This window comes from Peromyscus maniculatus, chromosome 4 (genome assembly GCF_049852395.1).
Source record: "Peromyscus maniculatus bairdii isolate BWxNUB_F1_BW_parent chromosome 4, HU_Pman_BW_mat_3.1, whole genome shotgun sequence".
Taxonomy (NCBI): domain Eukaryota; kingdom Metazoa; phylum Chordata; class Mammalia; order Rodentia; family Cricetidae; genus Peromyscus; species Peromyscus maniculatus.
In genome coordinates this window covers 67,718,181-67,742,135 of record NC_134855.1, presented here as the reverse complement: position 1 = coordinate 67,742,135, position 23,955 = coordinate 67,718,181, and the positions used below count along the sequence as shown (strand labels likewise).

General features: G+C 44.8%; 1 protein-coding gene across 50 annotated transcripts in view; it reads right to left on the bottom strand.

The window, feature by feature from the left end:
• The window catches only part of Agbl2 (AGBL carboxypeptidase 2), a 56,227-nt gene that overhangs the window by 21,597 nt on the left and 10,675 nt on the right, over positions 1 to 23,955 (bottom strand). For all 50 annotated transcript variants that reach the window (XM_076569866.1, XM_076569864.1, XM_076569877.1 and 47 more), the window contains 9 exons: positions 23,821 to 23,874; positions 21,944 to 22,129; positions 20,944 to 21,051; positions 16,254 to 16,407; positions 13,791 to 14,573; positions 11,784 to 11,940; positions 7,232 to 7,358; positions 5,637 to 5,737; positions 4,462 to 4,592 (listed from right to left, as the gene is read on the bottom strand). In XM_076569866.1, the coding sequence (XP_076425981.1) occupies positions 4,462 to 4,592; positions 5,637 to 5,737; positions 7,232 to 7,358; positions 11,784 to 11,940; positions 13,791 to 14,573; positions 16,254 to 16,407; positions 20,944 to 21,051; positions 21,944 to 22,129; positions 23,821 to 23,874 (1,801 nt within the window). The remainder of the gene's footprint in view (positions 1 to 4,461; positions 4,593 to 5,636; positions 5,738 to 7,231; positions 7,359 to 11,783; positions 11,941 to 13,790; positions 14,574 to 16,253; positions 16,408 to 20,943; positions 21,052 to 21,943; positions 22,130 to 23,820; positions 23,875 to 23,955) is intronic.

Here is a 23,955-nt window from a genome sequence, read left to right as displayed (position 1 = left end):
AGGACGCAGAGCCTCTGCACCAAGGAGTACACAGTCAGTGTGCAAAGCAAACGCAGACCAGACGGGCAGAGGTGCCTTGGCAGAGGGGAGAGAGGCTGTGGGATATACAGTGTGCAGTCCTAGAGACTGTGATGTCCCCGAGGACAGAGGCATTTCCTTCTTCGTTTCTTCTGAGCTGATGCTAATTCCCCAAAGCCAGGATTCATTCTACCGGTTGCTCAGGGAAAATGTGCTGAATGTATGAATAACTAAAGGTGACGAATAGTCAGCAGACTAGACACCAGAAAAATTGCTTCAGGAACTTTTGGCCAGGTGCAGTGGGGCGCAACTGTAATGCCAGCACTTGGGGAGCTGAAGCAGGAGGATTGCTGAGTGACAGTCCAACCGGGGCTATAGTGAAACACTATCTCAATGAAGGCAAAACAAGCTGCATGTGGTACGAATGTGTCTTTAAACCCACAGGAGGCAGGGGCCTGTGGACTTCTCTGAATTTGAGGCCAGCCTGGGTTACATAGTGAGCTCCAGTCCAGTCAAGTCTACCTTGTGAGACCCTGTCTCAAAAGAACAAACAACAAACAAACACACACAAAGTAAAGAAGAGAAAAAAAATTGAGGAGGCTAGAGAGATGGTTCAGGGAAAGAGCACTGGATGCTCTTTCAGAGGATCTGAGTTCAGTTCCAAGGGCCCACAGGGTGGCTCACAACCTTCTTGCTACTCCAGTTCCAAAGAATCCAATGCCCTCTTTTGACCCCCACAGTTACTGCACGCATGTGATGCACAAATATGCATGAAGGCAAAATATCCATCCGCATAAAATAAAATAAAAATAAATAATCTTCCATTTTGTTGTTGTTTGTCTGAGGGATGCTGGAGCCTGAACCCAGAGGCTTATGGATGCTAAGCAGGTTGTTTGCCATTGAGCTATGCTGGGGATGCTATGAATGTGTTGCTCTGATTGATTGATAAATAAAATGCTGATTGGCCAGTAGCCAGGCAGGAAGTATAGGCGGGACAAGGAGAGAGGAGAATTCTGGGAACAGGAGGGCTGAAGCAGGGGACACTGCCAGCTGCCGTAAGATACTGGTAAGCCACGAGCCACATGGCAAGGTATAGATGAATAAAAAGGGGTTAATTTAAGATGTAAGAACTAGATAGCAAGAAGCCTGAGCCATTAGGCCAAACAGTTTAAATAATATAAGCATCTGTGTGTTTATTTGGATCTGAGTGACTGCGGGCCTGGGCGGGACTGGAGATAACTCCAGCTGCAGAGCTGCATCACGGGACTGGAGATAACTCCAGCTGCAGAGCTGCATCACGGGACTGGAGATAACTCCAGCTGCAGAGCTGCATCACTAGCCCTGGAGCACTGTTTTAATGACTTCAATTCTCCATTCACAGGTTCTGGATGCACATACAGACTAATGTAATCTTCCTCCACAAACTCTCCTCTGCCCTTTCTTGCAAGGGCCAGGATGGACAAGGACTCCGACGGTTAAACTTTTTTCATCATATCACACACGGTTACCTCTTCCTGGGATATGGTGGACTGGAATTGAGGATGACACTGTATATAATAGAGGCTCCATGAAGTGTCTTCAGGGCCAGTGGAATGGTTCAGTAGGTTATGAGTGCCTGATGACCTGAATCCAGTTCCTCCCCACCCCCAATAATAATAATAATAAATACAATTAGATTTAAAATAGAAAAGTACCTTGGGCACAAAACTCAAACTTCACAGGGGAAAAAAAAGCATTTCAAAGCACTTGCCTAGCCTATTCTGCTCCCTCCCCTTGGCAGGCAACCAGGAGTCCTGCCACTGCAGAGCAGAGAGAAAGCCCTGTTTCCTGTGATCTAATTTCCAATGCGCTGTTCTCAAAGGCTTCTCCAGTCAAGAAGGAGCCTTTGAGGCTGCTGGATAATAGGTGTAGTCCCTTTTGGAAATCAGAGACCACCTTAGCAAACGGGATATCAAGGCATTAGATGTAGCATGTCCCAGAGAATGTCAACCAGGTGTGCACACACACAGAGCAACCTCACCATTCCTAGCCTGCCTTTATATGCAATTGTGAGAATGGACAGGCAGCAGCCCAGGGAGGCCTGTGCCATCTGACTCTGTGGTATAGACGTTGGCAAACTGTTTCTTCTAATTCTTGGCTAAACACACCAGTGTTCTGAGTCAGCTATGTATAGAGTCTGCCTATTTTTGCCATTCCTTCTCCTGGGCTCTGTATACCAGTGAGCTGACCTGCACGGGACATTTTGTTTTTTAGGCTGTGATAGGGAGGGGCTAGTGCAATGGACTGAGGGAGAGCGGACAGGGAAATGATTGACAGGGCACCCTGCCTGGTCTGATGCTGCGGTTTAAGTTCTCTAGAGAAACATTTGTGAGCCTGGGCCAGCAGAGCTGCTGAGGGGCCCAGAACTCCAAGTGCTACCTATTGTGGGTGGAGCAGCCACACCCTCCCAGCTGTCCTGCAAAGATGGAAGACTCCAAGCCCAGCCCCGTAACCTTCTAAGAAGGACTAGGCAGTCAGAGGCACCTTGGCCAGAAAGCTGGAGTAAAGGGTGCTATTCTTGCACAGCCATGAAAAAGAGAGAGCATGAAGCTGGAAGAGACACATGCTAGTGGGAATAAGGGAGGAACTTGAGGGGAGGGAATGGTGTTTGGATTGAATAAAATGCTTTATGTGCTCCCCTAAAGAGAGGGCTCAAAGATTAAGAGCATTGACTGCTCTGGAGGACCCCTGTTCAGTTCCCAGCACTGACATGGCCGCCCACAGACATCTCTAAATCCAGGTCTAGGTGAATCTGACGCCCTTTTTGATCTCTATGGTTACCAGGTACACATGTGATACACATGCATACATGCAGACAAAAAAAAATTCATACATATAGAATAAAAATACTTTTTTAAATTTTTAAATAAAATATTAAGAGCTTTAAAACACAAAAATACACCCAGAATCCAGGCATAATCGTAGCTGTGGCCGGGATATCAGGTTTGGGTTCTTACGGCCTGTAGGTGAGTACAGATCCCTTGGACAGACAACTCTATGAAAAGAACCCAGCACCTCAGAGTTACAAGAGCCCTGTGGTGGAATGGGAAAACTGCTTTCTTCCTGTCTTCTCCATTGTTCTGGTCCCTGACCATTCCTCTGTGGATCACCTGTCTGATTTCAGGATGCAGGAGTGGGTCAAGCTGGAATCTGAGAAGCTTAAGAAATACTTCGAGGCCAATGGCTCACTATCAAGATCTCTAACTGTTTTGACCACAACAGGATCTAACTACCTGGAAAGGACTGAGCAGTTGCTAAGCTGGGGTTGGAAAGCCCCACCTTTCTCACTTCTGTTTGCTAGTCTGCCTCTTTTCAGAGCATTAAGACTGTAAGACTGAAAAACAACCTAGAATCCAATCAGTTTGACACTTCCTTCAATCACTACTAATATTTTGTTCTAAATTATGATCACCTGTAGTATGTATTATTACAAGAGCCATTTTGTTTTGGTTTTTGAGATAGGGTGTGGTGGTTTGAATGAGAACGGCCCTCACAGGCTCAGACGTGGAACTCTTTGGAAAGGATTAGGAGATTTGGCCTTTTTGGAGGAGGTGTGTCACTGGGGGAGGACTTTAGGTTTCAAAAGACTGCAGCTATTCACAGTGTCTGTCTCTTCCCCTGACTTTCAGCTCAAGATATGAGCTCTCAAGTCAGGTGTGGTGGCACACGTCTTTAATCCCTGTACTTGGGAGGCAGAGGCAGGTGGAACTCTGCAAGTTCAAGGCCAGCCTGGTCTACACAGTGAGTTCCAGGTCAGCCAGGGATGCATAGTGAGGCCCAGCCTCAAACAAAACAAGATAAATCAAAAACAAAAACAGGATGTGAGCTCTCAGCTGTTCCTGCCACCATACCTTTGCCCTGCCATCATGGACTCTGACCCTCTGAAACCGTAAGTCCAATTTAAGACGTTCTTTTCTAAGTTATCTTGGTCATGGTATTTTGTTGCAGCAATGAAAAAGTAGCTAAGACGTAGGGTCTCTCTCTAGCCCTGGCTTTCCTGGAACTTACTACAGAGATCTGCTTACATCTCTCTCCAGACTGCTGGGGTTAGAGGCATGCGCTACCACATCTGGCCAAGGTCTTAGGACATGGACATATTTTAATATGCATGGACATGCTTTTAATCAAGTAGAGGCAAGCAGATCTCTGTGAGATCTAGGTCAGCCATGGTGATACAGTAAGACCTTGTCTCAAAATAAATAAATAGATGGATGGATGGAGAGACAGACAGACAGACAGATAGATAGAGACAGATAAACAAACAAATAAATAAGAAGACAGGGTGTCATGTAAAGGTAACCCAGGCTTTCCTCAAATTCCCAGTCCCCCTGCCCCTGTCTCCCAAGTACTGGCACCAGCAATGTATTACCAAGCCCAGATTTTCTTTGAAATGAGATTTGTTACCTGGATTCGATGTCAGACAAAGGAATGTCACTCCAGCTTGCTTCTAAGTCCACATCTTGTCCAAAGTTACTGAATTTCTTGTGGATTTCCTGTTGTAAGAGCTCCTTAAGCTCTTGTAGACACTGAGTATACTGCAGTGGAGGGAAAAAAGTTTCATACGCTTGTCAGGAGATGCTTTGGAGGGTACGCTGAAAGGCACTTAACTTATTGATGGGGTAAGCTGCAATTGCTTCTACTAAAGACATGGTAACGGACACGTGGCCTGGGCTATACACATAAAACTACCTTAGAGCACAGGATCAGCGGGCACTGCCTGAGCCACTTCTCTGGCTATGGCCCACTTATGCAACGGGTTCATCGACTGTTCTGAGTTACGAGGAGGAAACACTCAGAATGGCATTGCTCTGACTGTGGCCTATGGCAGGGATGGTTTGGATAAAGACGTAGGTCAGCAGTAGAGTGCTTGGCTCACGTGAATGAGGAGGTCGTGTGCTCCGTGTCCAGCACTATCAGGGGGAAGGCAGGCACTGATTAAACAGGCCTTTTGATCCTTTACCAAACATGGCACCCAGGGTAGTGCTTGTCAAGGCAACATTTAGACAGGGACGTGAGAGACGTGTTAGGGACCGTGGGACACGACCCCTCTCAGATTGAGTGAGGAAATCAGAAATAGGCACTAGAAAAACAGGGCCAAAGGAAATCTTCATGCTTTCAGACAGAGGCAAGCTGGAGAATACTTGCCGTGGAGAGGAAGCATAAAAAGATGAAAACCCACTGACAAGAAAAAAAGCAACTCCTGAGGCCTAATCTTACTCAGGCAGGCTGCAGGGGGCGGCCACTAGTGCAGAGGGAAGGATTAATAAGCAGGCCATGTATGCAATGTTTCCGAAATAGAAGAAAAAGAAGTATGAACCAGCGCTGCCATGAGCAAACCTGTCTGTTAGGGAGAGGGGAGCCAAAGGATGGTCTCTTCCTTCTAGGTGGATTATGAAATGTTACCATCTCTTGACAGTTCACAGGCTAGGGGTTCTGTTTTCTCTGGTTGTAAAAAACATTAGGTAAAAAAAAAAAAATATTAAGAGGAGACAAAGATCATCGGGGTGGACTCTGGACCCACGTGAAACTCAGCAGAGTAGCAGCAGCAGCTGAAACATTTCCTGAAACTCCGTTTTTACCTTGGTCTGGTCAGGATCACAGAAATCCAGAATCGTGTCACAGACATGATAACCTAGGGACTTCAGGTCCTCAACGGTAAAATGAGTGTCTCTTTTACTGCCTGGAAAAAAAAACATAATTTTTTGTTAGATTTTTAAAAACGGGATGGAGAGGTGGCTCAGCAGTTAAGAGCATTTGCTGTTCTTGCAGGGGACCCAGGTTAGGGTCCCTGAACCCACGTGGTGGCTCACAACCATCCATAGCTCCAGTTCTAGGGGATCCAATGCCCTCTTCTGGATTCTGCAGGCATTGCATGCAAGTGGCACACATGCATACATGCAGGCAAGAGACTCACACACATACATATAATAATAAAATTTTACAATTATGTGTAGTTACAGGTTTCTGTGTGCATAAGTACAAATGCCCAGGGAGACCAGAGGCTTGGATCCTCGAGAGCTGGAGTTACAGATAGTTGTGAACTGCCAGACACAAGTGCCAGTGTCAAAGCCAGGTCCTCTGGAAGAGCAGCAAGCATTCTTAACCACTGACTTACCTCTTGAGCCCTAGGTCTTTTATTTTAAAGATTTTCATATTTATATTTATTTAATGAACATGAACATTTTTTTCTGCATGTATGTCTGCACCATGTGTGTGCTTGGTGACTTCGGAAGTCAGAAGAGGGTGTCAGAGCCCCTTGGAACTGGAGTTACAGGTGATTGTGAGCATGTGGGTTCTGGGAATTGAACCTAGGTCCTCTCCAAGAGTAGTATGTGCTCTTCACAGCTGAGGCATCTTTCCAGCCTCCTAAACCTTATGTGCAAAATGCAAATCTAATTTGTGATTAAATTTTTAGAGTATCACTCCTCATAGGGCTGGAGGGGCTCAGTATTACTAATGCTTCCACAGGACCCAAGTTTGGTTCCCAGCACCCACCCTGGACCACTCACAACTGCCTGCAACTCCAGCTCCAGGGGATCCAACACCCTTTCCCAACCCTTGCAAGCAACTGCACACACATGGCAGACAGAGAGAGAGAGAGAGAGAGAGAGAGAGAGAGAGAGAGAGAGAGAGAGAGAACACATGTACACACAGAGAGACATACACAATACGCATGAATAAAAATAAAAGTAAATTTTAAATGCCACTTCTTATTCTAGAGTAGTATGTTTCTGAACAAGACAGCTCTCCTAACTTTAGTTTGATCCAGAAGAATCTTTGATAATGAAAAAGTTTACTATTGTAATGGATTATCAAGCTCTTTCGAAATCATTTTGGTTTTACTTTGTGGCAGGTACTGCCTGCTAAAGCAGTGCTCACAATTCAGGTACTATTCTCGTCACTTAGAGGGAATAAGAGCGTCAAAGAAGTTAAACACCTGACCCAGGATCACAGAACTTAATCAATGCAGCTGGAGGTCAAAACTGAATTCCTGACTCCAGGTCCCGAGGAAACGCTGTGGCATGCGGTTCAGCGATGCACTGTACTCCACGTTCGTACTTGCGGTACCTAGCTAGCAAGGAAATCCTCCACACCAGCTATTTCTCTGGCTTTCCCAAGCCTGTCTTCTCCCGGATGCTGTGCCAGGCTCTCCCTGGCCAGGTTCGCCTCTTACCCAGGGTGGACCCGCCAAAGGTGGACTCTATGGTGTAGCTGTTTATGACGCCCATCCGCCACATCACAACTCTTCCGGTTCCCTCTTTGCACTTTTGGACCTTAAAGTTACAACTGTCAAAAGAGAACTGAAAAGAAACCCAGATTCTCTGTTAATTATATAGACGGGCAAATGCAAGATGTCCGAGAGTCGTCAACAGGAGACAAGAATGGTTCTCTGAGAGCCGTTCTTGTCTCACGTGTTATTTCCTAATATATATTCCATTCAAAGATACTACCTTTTTTTTTTTCTTCCAACACAGAGTTTCTGTGTGTAGCCCTGGCTGTCCTGGAACTCACTCTGTAGCCCAGGCTGGCCCTGAACTCACAGATATCCGCCTGCCTCTGCCTCCCGAGTGCTGGGGTCAGAGGCGTGTGCCACCGCTAATTTTGAGAAATGCCCAAAGGTGGTGGTGGGCGAGGAGCTCTGTGGTAACCTCAGCTGGGGAGATGGGGTGTTAACTAAATAGGTCTCACAGCATTTAACGTGGACTGTGGTCTTTAAAAGAGACAGATACAGATATTTCTATTTTCCAGCCTTATTTGCTCCTACCTCCAGAGCATCTTGCTAGATCAGGATCCCTAGAAATCTGGGGACACGGGCACACTTTGCCATTTCAGATACTAGCCAGCTTTTCTAAGTCTTTTCTTGACATGTAATCAGTAATTTTTCAGCCCTCTTGCAACTTGTGAACGCTGGGGCTACATGTGTGTTCTCCACGTGGGCTCTGTGACTTATTTTCTATCACAAAATGTGAACTCTCGGATCTAGGTTTTCCTCCAAATATGATTTTTGATTTGTCTGTTTCTTACCCCCATAATCTCTGCCCCCCCCCCGCCCCCCGTGGTGTCAATCTTCTTGGTAGGAGTTCAATATCCTCCTTTGCCTTTCATGCCCAGCTCAGCTCTTCATCATCCTACTCTGCTAAGAAGGTTTGCAAGAAGGGATCTTGCTGCTAGCTCTATGGAATCCAGGGCTTCTAGAGAGGTACCACAGAGCATTCCTCCCGGAAAGACTGAAGGAGCTAGAGCTAACAGGGTTCTAATCCCAGCCCCAATGCTCCGCTGGTGTGGTTCTGAGTTAGAGTTATGATGTCATCTCAAGACAAAAAGGGGAGAGAAAAATGGTTCTCTGTGTAATAGGCAAGAATAGCACTCATAAAACATTTCTCACACTGGTTTTGATTTTTGGCATGGGGGGTTAGTGTACCCTAGGCTGGCTTCAAACTCACTAAGTAGCCAAGGATGGCCTTGAAGTTCTGATTCTTCTGTCTCCACCTCCTGAGTGCTAGGGTTACAGGTGTGTACTGCCATGTCCAGTTTATACAGTGTTCATACAAACTGGGCAAGCACTCTGTAACTGAATTACATCTCCAGCCTGGTCACATACAGCCTAATGGGATAAAATTTGAACTATCGTTTTTTTCTAGATCCAATCTAATCTCTAATGGTAGTTATATTTGTGAATCTATTTATAATGGGAAAAAGCAACTTCTAAACTAATGTAAATTATCTGTATTTGTCCAATGATCACAAAGCTGTTAGTTAACTATGAAGCTGTAAAAATTGTTTCACTAGCTTTGTGTTTTTAGCCTAAGATAGATTCATGGTGTTTCCTGTCTTGGCCTCCAGAGTGACAGGATTATGGATATGTATGTGTTACCAGCCCTGGATATTTATGATCTTGTGTAGAGACTCATATCAGATTAACATTTTTGTGTGTGGGGTGTGCATAGGTGTACATGTGAATCAGTGTGTGTGTGTGTGTGTGTGTGTGTGTGTGTGTGTACTTGCACACATGTAGAGGTCAGAGGTCAACCTTGGGTGCCTTTTTCAGGAGCCACTCACTTTTGTTTTGAGACAGGATCTCTCCTGAGCCTGGGACTGCTGAGTGGGCTAGGCAGCTGTGTAGCCCTGGGGATCCATCTATCTCCTCAGCACTGGGATTACAAGTGATCACTACCACGCCCAGCTTTTCCTATGGGTTCTGGAACCAGACTCAGGCCCCCCATAGCATAGCAAGCATTTTACCAACTGAGTTATCTCCCCACTGACATTAACCCTGTACCCATCCTTTAAAGCCTTCCCCTCCTAAGCACAGAGTTAAAGGTGACAGATAATCACCTCACTTAGGAAGAGTTTCAACTTTTGCCCAGGTGAACTACCCAGAGCAATTTTTAAAAAATTATCACTGGGCAGTGGTGACACACCCCTTTAACCCCAGCACTCTGGAGGCAGAGGCAGGTGTTTGAGACCAGCCTGATCTACAGAGTGAGTTCCTGTCTCAAAAAACCAAATAATAAATAAGTAAATGAATCTTGGAATAGTTTTAAGCTCATTGGTGGGGCACATGCTTAGTATGCATGAGGCTCTGAGTTCAGCATGTGTACACACATGCACGTGCGAACACACACACATCATTTTTTACTGAAATAATTTACACATGAAAAAACTAACTCATTTAAATTACACGGTTACATAAACAATGTGCAACTCAGTCAGGCATGGTGATGCACGCTGTCATCCTGGTGCTTGAGCGGCAAGGACGGGAAGACGGCTGCCCATCTAAACAGAGAATTTGGGGCAGCCAGTCTCCAACAATCAAACACACACACAACCCCTGAATTAAAAACTCCAGCACATAATTCAGTGGTTTATCACATCTACACAGCTGTTCAGCCATCACCACAGTCTGAGTGTGGATGGAACATCTCCAAAGCCACAGAAAGAAATCCACAGACTTGGGATGGAGCTGGTGCTAAAGCACCTGCCCACCTTCACAAGTCCCGGGCTGATGCCAGCTCCCCTGGTGGAGAAATTTAAACAAGAAGATACTCAATACTCATCAGCAGCTCCCTCCTATTCACTCATATGGTGATATTTTATTTGTACTGAAATGTGATTTTAATTTTATGTTAATAAATAAAGTTGCCATGGGGTCAGAGCTATTAGAGCCATAGCAAGAGCGTGATGGTTAGAAGAGCTAGGTAGATTTCTGTGTGTTCAGGGATACAGCCAGTATTGGAGACATATGCCTTTAAGACCTGGAGGGCGGTACTTACAGGCAGTGATGAGGCAGTCATGTGGTTGGGTTTAGAACCAATGAGAAGGCAGAACAGAAAGACTATTTAAACACAGACAAACAGGAAGTAGCTCTCTCGGGGAAGCTAGGAGCAGTGCAGGAGGTAAGATTTTATCTCTGAGCTCTGACCTCTCGGCTTTCTCTTTTACATTGGCTCTGTGTTTCTTATTTTAATAAGACGATTGGTTACATCTACACACTCACACCCCACTCTGCCATCCCTGAACCACTTCTGGCTTTATAGATTTGCCACGGGCTGGCAAGACGGATCAGTGAGTAGAGGCCTTTATCCCCAAGTCTGACGACCTGATTTTTCTCCCTGGGACCCACATGGTAGAAGGAGAGAACCAACTCCTGACCGTTGCTCTCTGACCTCCACACATGTGCTGCCCTGTTCTGAAAACAAACAAACAAACAACTGTAGATTGGCCTTTCTGCCGATGTTGCTCAATAGTTAGCACAAACAAGCCAGTGGTTGATCCCCAACATGGTGGGGGGGAGAGCAGAGACGTCTTTTCTGAACATCGAATGCAATGGAATCATATAGTATTTCATCCGACTTCTTTCATTTAACTTAACATGATCAAGTGCATCTATGTCCTAGCCTATCAGCATTTAAAACTTACGTTACTGCAAGTAACACTCCACTATATGGGTATTCCATACTTGATCCATTATCAAGTCATGGACCCAGAAATTCCTTACCTCTTTTTTGCTTTTTGGCAGATCTTACTTTGTAGCCATGGCTGGCCTGGAAGTTGCTATGCAGAGTAGTCTGTCCTCAAAGGCACAGAGATCTGTCAGCTTCTGCCTCCAGGGTGCTGGGATTAACGGTGTGTACCACCACGCTTGGACGATTCAGCAACATTTAAAAAATTGTTTGAAAAACTCTTTTTTTAAAGCTGGGCATGGTGTTGCATGCCTTTAATCCCAGTACTTGGGAGTCAGAGGCAGGGGGATCTCTGTGAGTTCAAGGCCAGCCTGCTCGACAGAGTGAGTTCCAGGATAGCCAAGGCTACACAGAGAAACCCTGTTTCAAAAACAAACAAACAAACAAAATACTTCTCTTAGATTTAAAATGTTTCTGTGTATAGGTGTTTTGCAGGGATGGATGGATGTGCACCATGTGTGTGCCTGGTGCCCTCAGAGGTCAGAAGAGGGCGTCAGATCCCCTGGAATTGGAGTTACAGATGGTGGTGGGCCACCATGTGGGTGCTGGGAACTGGGTCCTCTGCAGGGCAACAAGTGCTCCTGCCCACTGAGCCACCTCTCCAGTCCCTGATCCAGCAATTCTTAAACCACACTCTAATTCTTGACACCAAGGCTCCTGGGAACACTAAGGATAATAACTCTAAACACCATGAGCCAAATAAGACACTTCCTCCAGGAAGCAGGCTTTGTTCTCAGTCAGAAACTTAGGGCACATGCTTACCTTATCTGGTGCATTTTTGCTTAACATTAGAGGAAAGACTCGCTCATGAAGCCAGTGTTTACGACTGTTGCTGTTACAGCCATACAGGAAGATATTGTTCTTACGACTGTGCCCGTGGAAGTCACAGTACAAGAGAACCTCTCTTTCTTCCAGAAGTCTAGTGAGGAAGAAACAAAGGATGCAGTGCACTTCCAGACTCGTAAGAGATTAAATCACTTCTCTACCTATGGTCACAGGATCAGTCAATAGTAAAACCAGCTCTCCCGTGTTGGCCAAATGCGCCAATCAGCCTGGCCCTTGGCATAGCTGTTCACACAGGTGTGATTAGGAACACTCTCATTCATATCTTATCTGCTACGTGTTCACCTCCAGGGGAATGGAAGCTCTTTTAAGATGGGTGCTATTATCCAATAGCTTCAAGCTGCTTTCACACAGGCTTGAAAAGCGCAGGCTAATTTATTACTTTATCTTCATCAGAAGCAACATTTGGTGATATTAGGGGACTCAGATCCTGGAGTCAGAGGGCCTGTATCCAAATACCTACCCTGTTCCTTACTAGCTCTGAGTCCTTCTTGAAGTTTTTAAACAGTTTTGGAAGTCAGTTTCCTTATTGCATGCAACAGTGGATATTGACCATCTGTAATCTCATAGGGTTAATGGGGAGATTAAAAGGGCCAATGTGAGCCGGGCGGTGGTGGCGCACGCCTTTAATCTCAGCACTCAGGAGGCAGAGGCAGGCAGATCTGTGAGTTCGAGGCCAGCCTGGTCTCCAAAGTGAGTTCCAGGAAAGGTGCAAAGCTACACAGAGAAACCCTGTCTCGAAAAACCAAAAAAAAAAAAAAAAGGGCCAATGTGTAAAGTACTGATCGTAGTATCTTAAGCACTCTTAGCTTCATTATGATTACAGCTTTAGAAGAATAGTAAAATTCCCCTGACCTTTTCCATCCAATTGTTTGACTTAAAAATGAAAAAAATGGCTGGGCATGGTAGAGCACACCTTTTATTCCAGCACTCAGGAGGCTGAGGCAGGTGGAGCTATGTGAGTTCAAGGCCAGCTTGGTCTGCAGAGTGAGTTCCAGGACAGCCAGGGCTACAGAGAGAAACCCTGTCTCAAAAGACAAAAACAAAAAACAAAACAAAAAAAAAAAAAAACAAAAAAAAAACACACACAAAGAAACAAAAAACAAAAACAAAAAAGAAAAAAGAAAAAAAAAAAAGAAAGAGCTGAGCCCAGCATGATGGCACAAGCCTTTAATCCCAACAGAAGGAGGTAAACCTCTGGTGTGAGGCCAGTCTGGTCAACAGAGTGAATTCCATGCCAGACCCTTCACCAAAAACGAACATGAAGTAACTGGGCTGGGGACATGGCTCGCTTGGCAAAGTGCTTGTTAGGCAAGCTCGAGGCCCTGAGTCCGGTTCCCATATAAACGCTGAGCGTGGTGGTGAGTGTCTAAAACCTTGACATGGACAGGATGGTTGGAGAGATACACAGACGGGGGCTTGATAGCCAGCCAGTCCAACCGAAGCACGAAGCTCTAGGTTCAGTGAGAGACTCTGTCTCAAAAGTAAGATGAAACTGAGAATACAGCTCAGTGATGAGTGCTTGCCTAGCGTGTGTTAAGCCTTAAGTTCAGTTCCACAGGAATGAGGGGCAAGAGAAATGGCTGATATTGAAAGGATTAGCCCATTTGAGCACGTGGCTCTGACGGGCCTTTCCCTTCTCCCCAATTCCCTCTGCCTTGTTAAAAAACCGTTAGATTGCATTCCTAAAGCTAAGGTGGCTATCCAGGGTCGGAGAGGGAGCCCCTGCTGAGAGGGAGTCTCATTCAGATATGTTGATACAGGCCTCATTTTCTTTTAAAGATCTGAAGATTAACCCATAGTCCAAGACTCTCCAAGGCCATACCAGACTCCTAAAACAAGAGATGAGACCTTCCTCCTCCTAGAGAGGAGTATCTGGCATTAAGGTCCACAGCATTCACAGAATTATCAACAAAGAGGTCTCACCTTTTGATCATATTCTTGGTGTACCAAATGCAAGGGAAAGAGTCCTTAAGAACGGTTTTATAATGTCTGTTCAAGTCCCTTCCAGCCAGGGAACACCGGTAATTCCCCACAATCACGCCGTCTGGATTTAGCATGGGAATCACCTTGAAGACAAAGATGTCCCTGAGGAGCTGGGCATCTGGGGAGTTGCTAAGGATGAAGTCCAAAAAGCCTCTCATGATCCAGGAGCCATTGCTTTCTCCAGGGTGGACCCTGGCACTCAGCACCACGGCTTTCTTCGCGGCTGCCTCTTGAGGGGTCCTGGATGGGTTGGTGATGGTGAGCAAGTAGACGGTGTTCCCTGCCAGACTCCGGCACAAAGCTCGGGGCTTGCAGAACTGAGACTGGATGGGGTTGTTTGCTATGGACAAGAGGTAGCATTGCAAGTCGGTGTAAGTGTACGGGTAAAAGTGTGCGAAGAAGCAAGTGTCCTGGTCGTGGGGAAACTGGACGGTCCAGGTCAGGCAGAACAGAGGCTGCTGCCCGTCATCCGCGCTGTTCTTGTAGTACTTGATCTCGCGTCCTTCTCTCCTCCAGCCGACGTTGTAGGTGGTGGCGTCCAGCTGAGAGTACATCAGAGGTTTCATCCCCACCGCGTACAGGCTCTTGGGCTTCAGCAAGTTGACAATGGTGAAGCGGTAGGTGACCTCCTTCCTGGTATTCTGAACTCTAAAGTAGAACCACTGGGTGTGTTTGTCCGTGTAGAGGTCGGTCCGCAAGGTGAGCTCATACTCATAGGCACCTCTACAATGAGAAGAAGAGGGAAAGAGCATCTCTACAACCTCATCCCCCTCCCCCTCAAGGCCAGCATGGGAAAGGATGGTTTTCTCCGGGTATAAACGGGTCGACCACAACTGCCTCTACAGCAAATGCGTCTTCTCTAGTTTACCCACCTCTCCAAATCACACAATAAACTGGTGGAACCTGCGGAAGGAAACTTTGGGACGGAGAAGGAAGAGTCTCCCATCTCTCTGTGAGCTGGGTGTGGTGGGAGGATCATCATTTCCAAGCCAGCCTGGACTATACAGTGAATTCAAGGCTAGTCTGAGTGATCTAGGCTTTTTGAAGTTAGGGAAACCTTGTTTCAAAAAGCCAAACAAATTTACTCTTGCATGGGACGTTTGGAGGTTCTGTTAACTTCTTGGTATCTTTCTGGAGCGACTCCTAGCGGTTTCTAATCACTGCACACTGACCAGCGCCCTCTCTCGGCTGCCTGCTAGCTATCCATCTTACAGATGAAGTCACATTGTGAAAACGCCATCGCCATCGCTCCAGCCCCTGGATTCAATCAGTTTTTGTTTGTTTTGGGACAGGGTCTCTCTCTCTAGCCCTGGAACTCACTAGGTAGACCAGGCCAGCCTCGATCTCACAGAGAACCACCTGAACGTCTATGCTTAAGCAAAACTCCTCCTCCTTCCGAAACTTGAGTAGGTGTGATTACAAACAAGCACATGCCACTGTGCCCAGCTTTCACAAACAAAAGGAGGTGCATATGTTTAGATATTTATACTTACACATGTAATTTGTATGTATTACACATGTGCATTTGGACATGTATACCAAACTGCTAATATTTCTTACATACAGGACTTTGTCTGTTGCATGTATTTTTTACTAATAAAAATGTTAAAATTTGCCAGGCAGTGGTGGCGCACGCCTTTAATCCCAGCACTCGGGAGGCACAGCCAGGCGGATCTCTGTGAGTTCGAGGCCAGCCTGGTCTACAGAGTGAGATCCAGGAAAGGCACCAAAGCTACACAGAGAAACCCTGGCTCAAAAACCAAAACAAAACAAAAGTTAAAGTTTTACATATCCTTATTGCTGGCTGTGTGTATGAGCATGTGTGTGCCGTGGCATCTGTCTGGAGGCCACAGGCCAACTTTGTGGAGCTGGCTCTCTACTTCCACCTTTCCGTGGGGTCCAGGGATTGAACTCAGGTTGTCAGGCATGAGAGGCAAGTGACTTTACCCACGGAGCCATCTTGCTGGCCCACTGATGCAACTTTTTTTTTTTGTTTTTTTTTTGTTTTTGTTTTTGTTTTTTTTTTGTTTTTTTGAGACAGGGTTTCTCTGTGTAGCTTTGCGCCTTTCCTGGAACTCGCTTTGGAGACCAGGCTGGCCTCGAACTCACAGAGATCCACCTGGCTCTGCCTCCCAAGTGCTGGGATTAAAGGCGTGCGCCACCACTGCCCGGCAACACTGATGCAACTTTTAAGTGAGCTCTTTTTTGTTTTGTAAGCCGAAGAAATAATTTTGTGTTTTATTCTGGGGAAAAATTAGTCATAATTATTCCATTCTTTTTCGTCCCCTTAATAAGTTTTCTACCACCTCTCTTTTGCAAACATTCCAAATTCCTGAAATCGTTCCTAAAGACACCCCTCAGCCACTCCAGTCCGCATGTTTCCTTTGGGAAACTGTTACTCACACTCTGACAGCTTTCTGCAGATTCCCACTCTCAAACCTGGATTCAAACAGTAGAGTATTATCTTCTGGCCCTTGCAACGTAACAGCAAGTTCCTTGATAATTCCTCGTTTGCCTCCTATTCTGGAGCTGGTGAAGTAGGCGCCTTCTGTGGGCACTGCAGGTGAGAAAGACACCGTTAGGCTACGTCCCACTCAGAATTCACTCATTCAGCAAGTCTTTCCTGAGCCCTACTAACCATAGAAATATTCAATGGATTGTTTGTTGTCCTTACCGGGACCCTCGATTTTATTGATGTTAGATGTTTTTGCATATAGTAGTGGTGCTTGAATACAGGGCCTCACTCTGCCAGGTCAGTGTTCTACCAATTAAACTCCATCTCTAGCAGAGGCCCTTAATTTTCAACAGTGCATCACTCTGAAGTTATTTATTTATTTATTTATTTATTTATTTATTTATTTATTTATTATTTTAATTTTTGTTGTTGTTTGTTTGTTTTTCAAGACAGGGTTTCTCTGTGCAACAGCCCTGGCAGTCCTGGAACTTGTTTTGTAGTCCAGGCTGGCCTCAAACTCACAGAGATCCGCCTGCCTCTGCCTCCTGAGTGCTGGGATTAAAGGTGTGCACCACTGCCGCCCTGGCAGTCTGAAGTCCTTTAAATGGTTTAGAGCACATCCTTCGGCTTCAGGGCTTCCCTTGGCATTGCACACCCTGCTGGTTTCCATCTAAGCCCTGGTTTTAAAGGATGTTGATAAAAACTGAACTCTGGAGGAGGAGAAGGTAGAAGAACTGCCAGGCCATACAGCAAAATTATATCCAAACGTCAAAACCCAAACCACCAACCCTGACATCCTGTGGATGAAATGGGACGAAATTAAAAACAGTGGTGTTCTGGCTGCTTCCTAAAGGGGATTTGAAAATGTCCGCATGCAATCTTATTCCATAAAACATCCAGTAGGACCTATCAATTTTTAAAAAGGTAATGGAAAATAAAGTATATCGCACACAATGTTTTGGAATATTCTTCCAGAATAAAATGAAGAAAGAAGTTTGAGAAGAATTGGCATGGGTAAGTTTGCCTAGAGGAGAATCAAAATGTCAGGAATTAGTAAAAATAAAGGTTATGGTGAGCATTTTATCCTTAAAACAAAGCTAGGGGGCTGCTCTGGTAGAAGATGGGAGTTTGGCTCCCAAGTGCCCAGCTGAGGAGCACATAACTGCCTGCAACTCTAGTTCCAGGGGATCCAGCAACCTCTTCTGGTCTCTAACATGCCACTCACATACACACAGACACATACCTACACACAGATAGACATAATTAAAACTAAAAACCCTTTAAAAGAATGCTTGAGCACTATCCATTAACTTTTTTAAAGTATAAAACAAAGCTATGGCAGGAAGTGACACTTCAGAACATTGGGGTCAGCCATCGAGATGCTCAGTGGATAGGGATGCTTGCCACCGAGCCTGATGACTGGAGTTTGGTCCCAAGGATCCGCATGGTGAAAGCAGAGTACCAGTTCTTACAGGCTGTTCTCTGATCTCTAAACATGTGCTGTGGTACATGCCCTCCCCCCAAATAAATAAATGTAACTTTTAAAAACAAAACATCAAGCTGAGTGGCGGTGGTGGCACACGCCTTTAATCCCAGCACATGGGAGGCAGAGGCAGATAGATCTCTGTGAGTTCGAGGCCAGCTTGGTCTACAGAGCAAGATCCCAGAAAGGCTCCAAAGCTACACAGAGAAATCCTGTCTCAAAAAACAAAAAACAAACAAACAAACAAACAAAAAGAAAAAAAGAAAAAAGTAAAAAAGAAAGAAAGAAAGAAAGAAAGAAAGAAAGAAAGAAACGAAAAACAAAAAACAACAACAAAAAAACCCCTTCTGAATTCTTAGAATAATAATAAATTGTTCAAGAATTTTTCATGGCTTTGCTGACAAACTCCATGAGAGTATTACATCATTAATTCAGTTAAGAGTATTCCATCATCAATTTTTTTTAAAAAAAAAATTCTTTTGAGACAGAGTCTCTCTGTGTAGCTGTGGCTGGCCAGGAAGTGGCTGGCCTCAACTCACAGAGATCTGCCTGCTCTGCCCCTGTTGGTATTAAAGGCTTGTGCCACACGAAGCCCGACCTCTCAGTTTTCTTTTGTTGTCTTTTTGAGCCAGGGTCTCGTGTGTTCAGGCTGCCTTGGACCTCCACACAGCGGAGGAGATGCTTGGGCTTCTGACCCCTGCTTCTGCCTCCTCTGTGCTGTCGACTCTGGTGCTGCGACGGAGCCCAGGGTCTGGGGACTGCTGAGCAAGCACTTTCCCAGCTGAGCTCTGTTCCCAGGCCAGCATCCTCCAGTTTTGCAGTTCCTACTGAAAAGGTACTCAGATCTTCATAGATTCCAAGATTTCTCTTTGTCCCACAGCATTGTTAGGATTGTGTCCTAAAGAACCTACTTTATCAGCTTAAAAATTTATTTTCTCACTTATTTGTCAATGACTTTGTAATTTAAGCAATTTTTAAATATATATAATATACTTCATAAGATTCTGAATTTCTTATGCAGATTGTCATAATGGTAAGCAATTTTTACTATACTTTCATTATATTTATATAAATGTTATAATATTCATTATATATTTCAGATGTTAACGCACCAAGCCAAGATACTGTTATCAAATATGTTGACCCTGGAGCATCAACCAAACAGCAGTGTTTGTAAGGAATCTGACTTTTTTCTTAATTAATTAATTTTATTACACTCATGACATTAATTACGTATGTGGTATTCATAGATAACATTCACAGTATTCATTCAATAATTATATTTATGATATTCATTAATTACATTAGTTATATTGATTTTATTACATTCATGATATTATGTCCTGATACTACTGTCCATTTGTAGGGTTTTTCCATTACACAAAACAGAGATTCTGTACTTAGTAAATCACTTCTCTATATTCCTTTCTTCTATATCTTGAGATAAGGGGAATCTGACTTCTTTTAAATTTATTTTTTATTCATTTGTATGTGCATGATACATGTGCATGATACATGTGCATGTAAGTTCCCATGGAGACCAGAGGAGGGCGTTCGATTCTCTGGAGCTGGATTTAAAGGAGGTTTCGAGCCACCCACTGTGGATGATGGCAGCCAAACTCAGGTCTTCTGGAAGAGCAGCAAGTGCTCTTACTTCTGAGCCATCTCTTTGATGATGTATCCTCAAGGATATATGCATATATATATCATCTAATCATATATATGCATGTATGTATGTGTGTATGTAGCCCTGGCTGGCCTTGAACTCACAATGATCTGCTTGCCTCTGCTTCCTGAGTGCTGGGATTAAAAGTGCGCACCACCACTCCCAGCCTCAGGGAACTGACTTTCATAACTGGTCCTTCTGACAACTTTTGCTCCCATATGCAATCTTGTCACTGTAGAGTTTGGATAACAGCTGGAGCATAAACTGTAACAGGGGAAATACGCATGAAAAGACGCCATCAGGAGAAGAACATAAGCACAGAGGAGGCAGGAGCAGAAATAAAACCAAGGGTGCGTAAGCACAGCGCAACTGAAAGCTGCGAGGCCGCAGCTTCTTCATGGAACTGCAACGTACAGTGCAGCAAAGAGATGCCGTTAATACGGAAATTTCATTCTTCTGTTTAATATTTCAAAGTTACATTTAAGGTGGTCTAACTTCTGTAGCACAGTAACATTCGTTAAAACAGACCAACGTGCCAGGTATGGTGGCACACACCTATAACCCCAGCACTCGGGTGGCAGAGGCAGATAGTTGGGTCTCAATGAGCTCAAGACTAGACTGGTCTACAATATTGAGTTTCAGGCCAGCCAGGGCTACGTGGAAGGACCCCGTCTCAAAAATGAATAAACAAATAAGTGAAAGAGAAAAGGAAGGAGAAAAATGTACCATCATTTAAAGAGGAATTATTGAAGCCAGGCAGTAATGGAAGAGGCCTTTAATCCCAGCACTTGGCAGGGGAAGAGTGTTGGGGGGTGGGGTGCAGAGGCAGGCAGATCTCTGTGAGTTCGAGGCCAGCCTGGTCTACAGAGGGAGTTCCAGGACAGCCAGGGATACACAGAGAAACCCGTGTGGAAACAAACAAACAAGTAAATAAATGAACTATTGAAAATGTACAGCTGATGAGTCATGACTATCAAGGTTTCCATACAGGCCAAGATAGATACTTATCATTAAGGTGTCAATTTTTAAAGTCACTCTTAGGGCCAGTGAGATGGTTCAAAGAGCAAAAGTAAAGGAACTTGCCATCAAGCCTGACAACCCGAGTTCAAACCCTCAGGAGGACAAGAGTGGCTTTCAGAACTTGACCTCTGACCTCTGTCTGTTTGCACCGTGGTGTGCCTTTTCCCACACAATATACCTTTATTCATGCAAAAATAATTGTTCTAAAAAAGAAAAGCTATAAAATCATTTTTAGGGCTGGCAAGACTGCTCAGAGGGCAAAGGAGCTTGCTGCGTTGTCCTGGTGACGCGAGTTCCCCCCTGGGAACCCACATGAAGGGTCAAGAGAACTGACTTAGGCTGTGCTCGGACCTCCACACTGGCACCATGGCACGTGTGCCTATGAACACACAGACACAGAAATGCATTTTTAAAAATTAAAATCACGTTAATTGTGCACACTAAGTTTATTGTAAGTAACTTACAATACCTGAATCTAACTGGTAAACGACTGTGCCTTGCTCTTCTCCCACAATCTCTGGTTCCTTTTCATCCCCTGTAGGCTGGTAGAAATATTCTGGTTCAGGTGGAACCCACTCTGAAAGAAGATATTTTCAAAAGTACAGAATAGGAGACGATATATGGGGCACAATCAAAATTAACATACAATTGTAACTACTAAAATGATGACTGTTGCTCAACCCAACCTAATTCTCATTCCAAACTTCCAGCCTGCTTCTAAATTGTCACACTTCTTTCCATAATGGCTATGGGCAGATGCTGAGCAAGCAGCATGTGCCTAGATGCATGGGGTCCTGAGTGTGACCACGGTGCTTGATACTGATACAGTAAAATCATAAATTTGATTTAAAGTGTGTGTGTGTGTGTGTGTGTGTGTGTGTGTGTGTGTGTGTGTGTGAGAGAGAGAGAGAGAGAGAGAGAGAGAGAGAGAGAGAGAGAGAGAGAGAGAGAGCGAGCTCTGAGGCGAGCTTTCAGGAGTTTGTCTCATTTCCTGCCTGTTTAAGGCGATGTCCCTGGTTTCTTCTCTTGGACTATGTATTCAAGGCTAGCTGGACCTCAAGCTTTCAAACAATTCTGTCTCCATCTCCTCCTAAGAGTGCTGGGATTACAAATGTACAATTACAAATATCGAACTTTTTACAAAGATTCTGGGGTTCAAACTCAGTTGATCGGGTTTGTTTGGTTAACAATCTCTCTTTCCCCCCAAATCATAAATTGTAAATAGAAAACTTAAAATATGCCAGAAAGGTCAATATAAATGGTTGCGATTTGCCCCTGTGTGTGTGTATGTGAATGTGTGCCAAGGGTGTGCAGGTGCCCATGGAAAGCAGAAGATGGTGTTACTGGTATTGGAGTTACAGTTGGTTAATAAAGTAAGATAAAATACCAGGACTACACGCACACTCCGCATGCGCGCGCACACACACGCACACACGCACGCACGCACGCACGCACGCACGTCGTATTACCAATATGGTGAATGTTTTCCTTGATGACCTCACACTCTATCGGCCATTTTGGAGCCTGCAGTGGCCCCCGACTGGAGAAGAAGGAGAAGAGCTCCCGGGGTTCTCGAAGACGCGGGTTCACTTCGTCTAGCTCGTCATAAAGAAGCTGTCTGCTCCTAAGGAGTGGTGAACTCAGCATAAGCGGATCTGCCCAAAGGAAAAGGAAATACCTGAACAACTTCCTTTTCACGTTGACGGCCTTGCTGCTCTTCTGTAGTAGCGGGGTAATTTTAAACAGTGTATTAAGACATTCGCAATCTGTGTGTGGCAGGCAGTGCACAGCTTTAATCCCAGCTCTTAGGAGGCAGAGGCAGGCAGATAGACTTCTGTGAGTTTAAGGCCAGCCTGGTCTACACAGAGTTCCAGGCTAATTAGGAATATATAGCGAGATGCTATTGTGCCACACCCCCAACCAATAAAAAGGTTAAAAAATAGACTAAGGTAACAGATAAAATTACAGACTATTAAGTTAAAATTCTGCAAATCTAAATTTTTTTTTAAATCAAGTTAATGGGTCTAAGATCTCTCAACAGTGGGCTACATAATTCGTAATATAATACATAAAATGCCTTATTATTTTGTGCTTGTTCAGGTGACAAGAGAGGACTTTGAATTCTTCTATCAGCATTATGGGGAAAGCACAAAAACTTCACTAACTACAGAGAAAGAAGCGCAGATCTAAATTCAGTCTCCAGGACACAGGCAAAAATGTGGGGCATGGTGACCAAGGCATGTTGACAGCATCTGAGGATGTCATGTTGTTCTCCAGCCTACACACACACACACACACACACACACACACACACACAACTTCTTTTAAAAAAAAGACAGACAGTAAGAAAGAAACAGAGAGAAGAAGAAAGGAAAGAAAAAATGATAAAAGAATTCCCAAGTGCTGGGGATTCCCAATAACTGGCAATTCCCAATGACCAGTTGGTAAACTGTTTGCTGTGCAAGGACAAGGCCATGAATTCAGATGCTCAGAACCCATGTAAGAAACAGGCATAGAGGTGCACATCTGTAATCCCTGTTTGGGGCGGGTCAGAGGAAGGTAGATCCCTGGAGTTCACTGGCCAGACAATGTAGCCAAATCAATGAGTTCCAGGTACAATAAGAGGGACCTTGTCTCAAAAAATAAGGTTGGAAGGGATAAAGACATACAGCATTGACCCCTGACCTCTAAACATGTACATGCACCCACAAACACATATAAGCATATACCATGCAAACACACACATTAAAAAGAAACTATAGTCAAGGCTGAAGAGATGGCTCAGAGGTTAAGAATATTGACTACTCTTTCAGAGGTCCCGAGTTAAATTCCCAGCCACCCACATGGTGACTCACAACCATCTATAATGAGATCTGGTGCCCTCTTCTGGTGTGCAGGCATACATGCAGGCAGAACACTGTATACATAATAAATAAATCTTAAAAAAAAAAAAAAAACTATAGTAGCCAGACAGTGGTGGCCACACCTTTAATCCCAGCACTTGGGAGGCAGAGGCAGGTGGATCTCTGAGTTTGAAGCCAGCCTGGTCTACAAAGTGAGTTCCAGGACAGCCAGGGCTATACAGAGAAACCCTGTCTCAAGAAAGAAAGAAAGAAAGAAAGAAAGAGAGAGAGAGAGAGAGAGAGAGAGAGAGAGAGAGAGAGGAAGGAAGGAAGGAAGGAAGGAAGGAAGGAAAGAAAGAAAGAAAGAAAGAAAGAAAGAAAGAAAGAAAGAAAGAAAGAAAGAAAGAAAGAAAGAAAGAAAGAAAGGAGAAAAAGAAAACTACAGTGACGCAGTTGACAAGTTGAATTTGAGGTCCACGCCATACTTATCTGAAGCTCGCTACCTTTGCCCACAGCGTCTATCTGCGCGTGCCCAGTGGAAGGTAAACAGGTGGGCCCTAGAAAGGAAGAAGGAATCATCACCATTGGTTTCTTTTTGCCCACTGTCTCCCATCTCCTTTTACTTTTCATCCTCACAC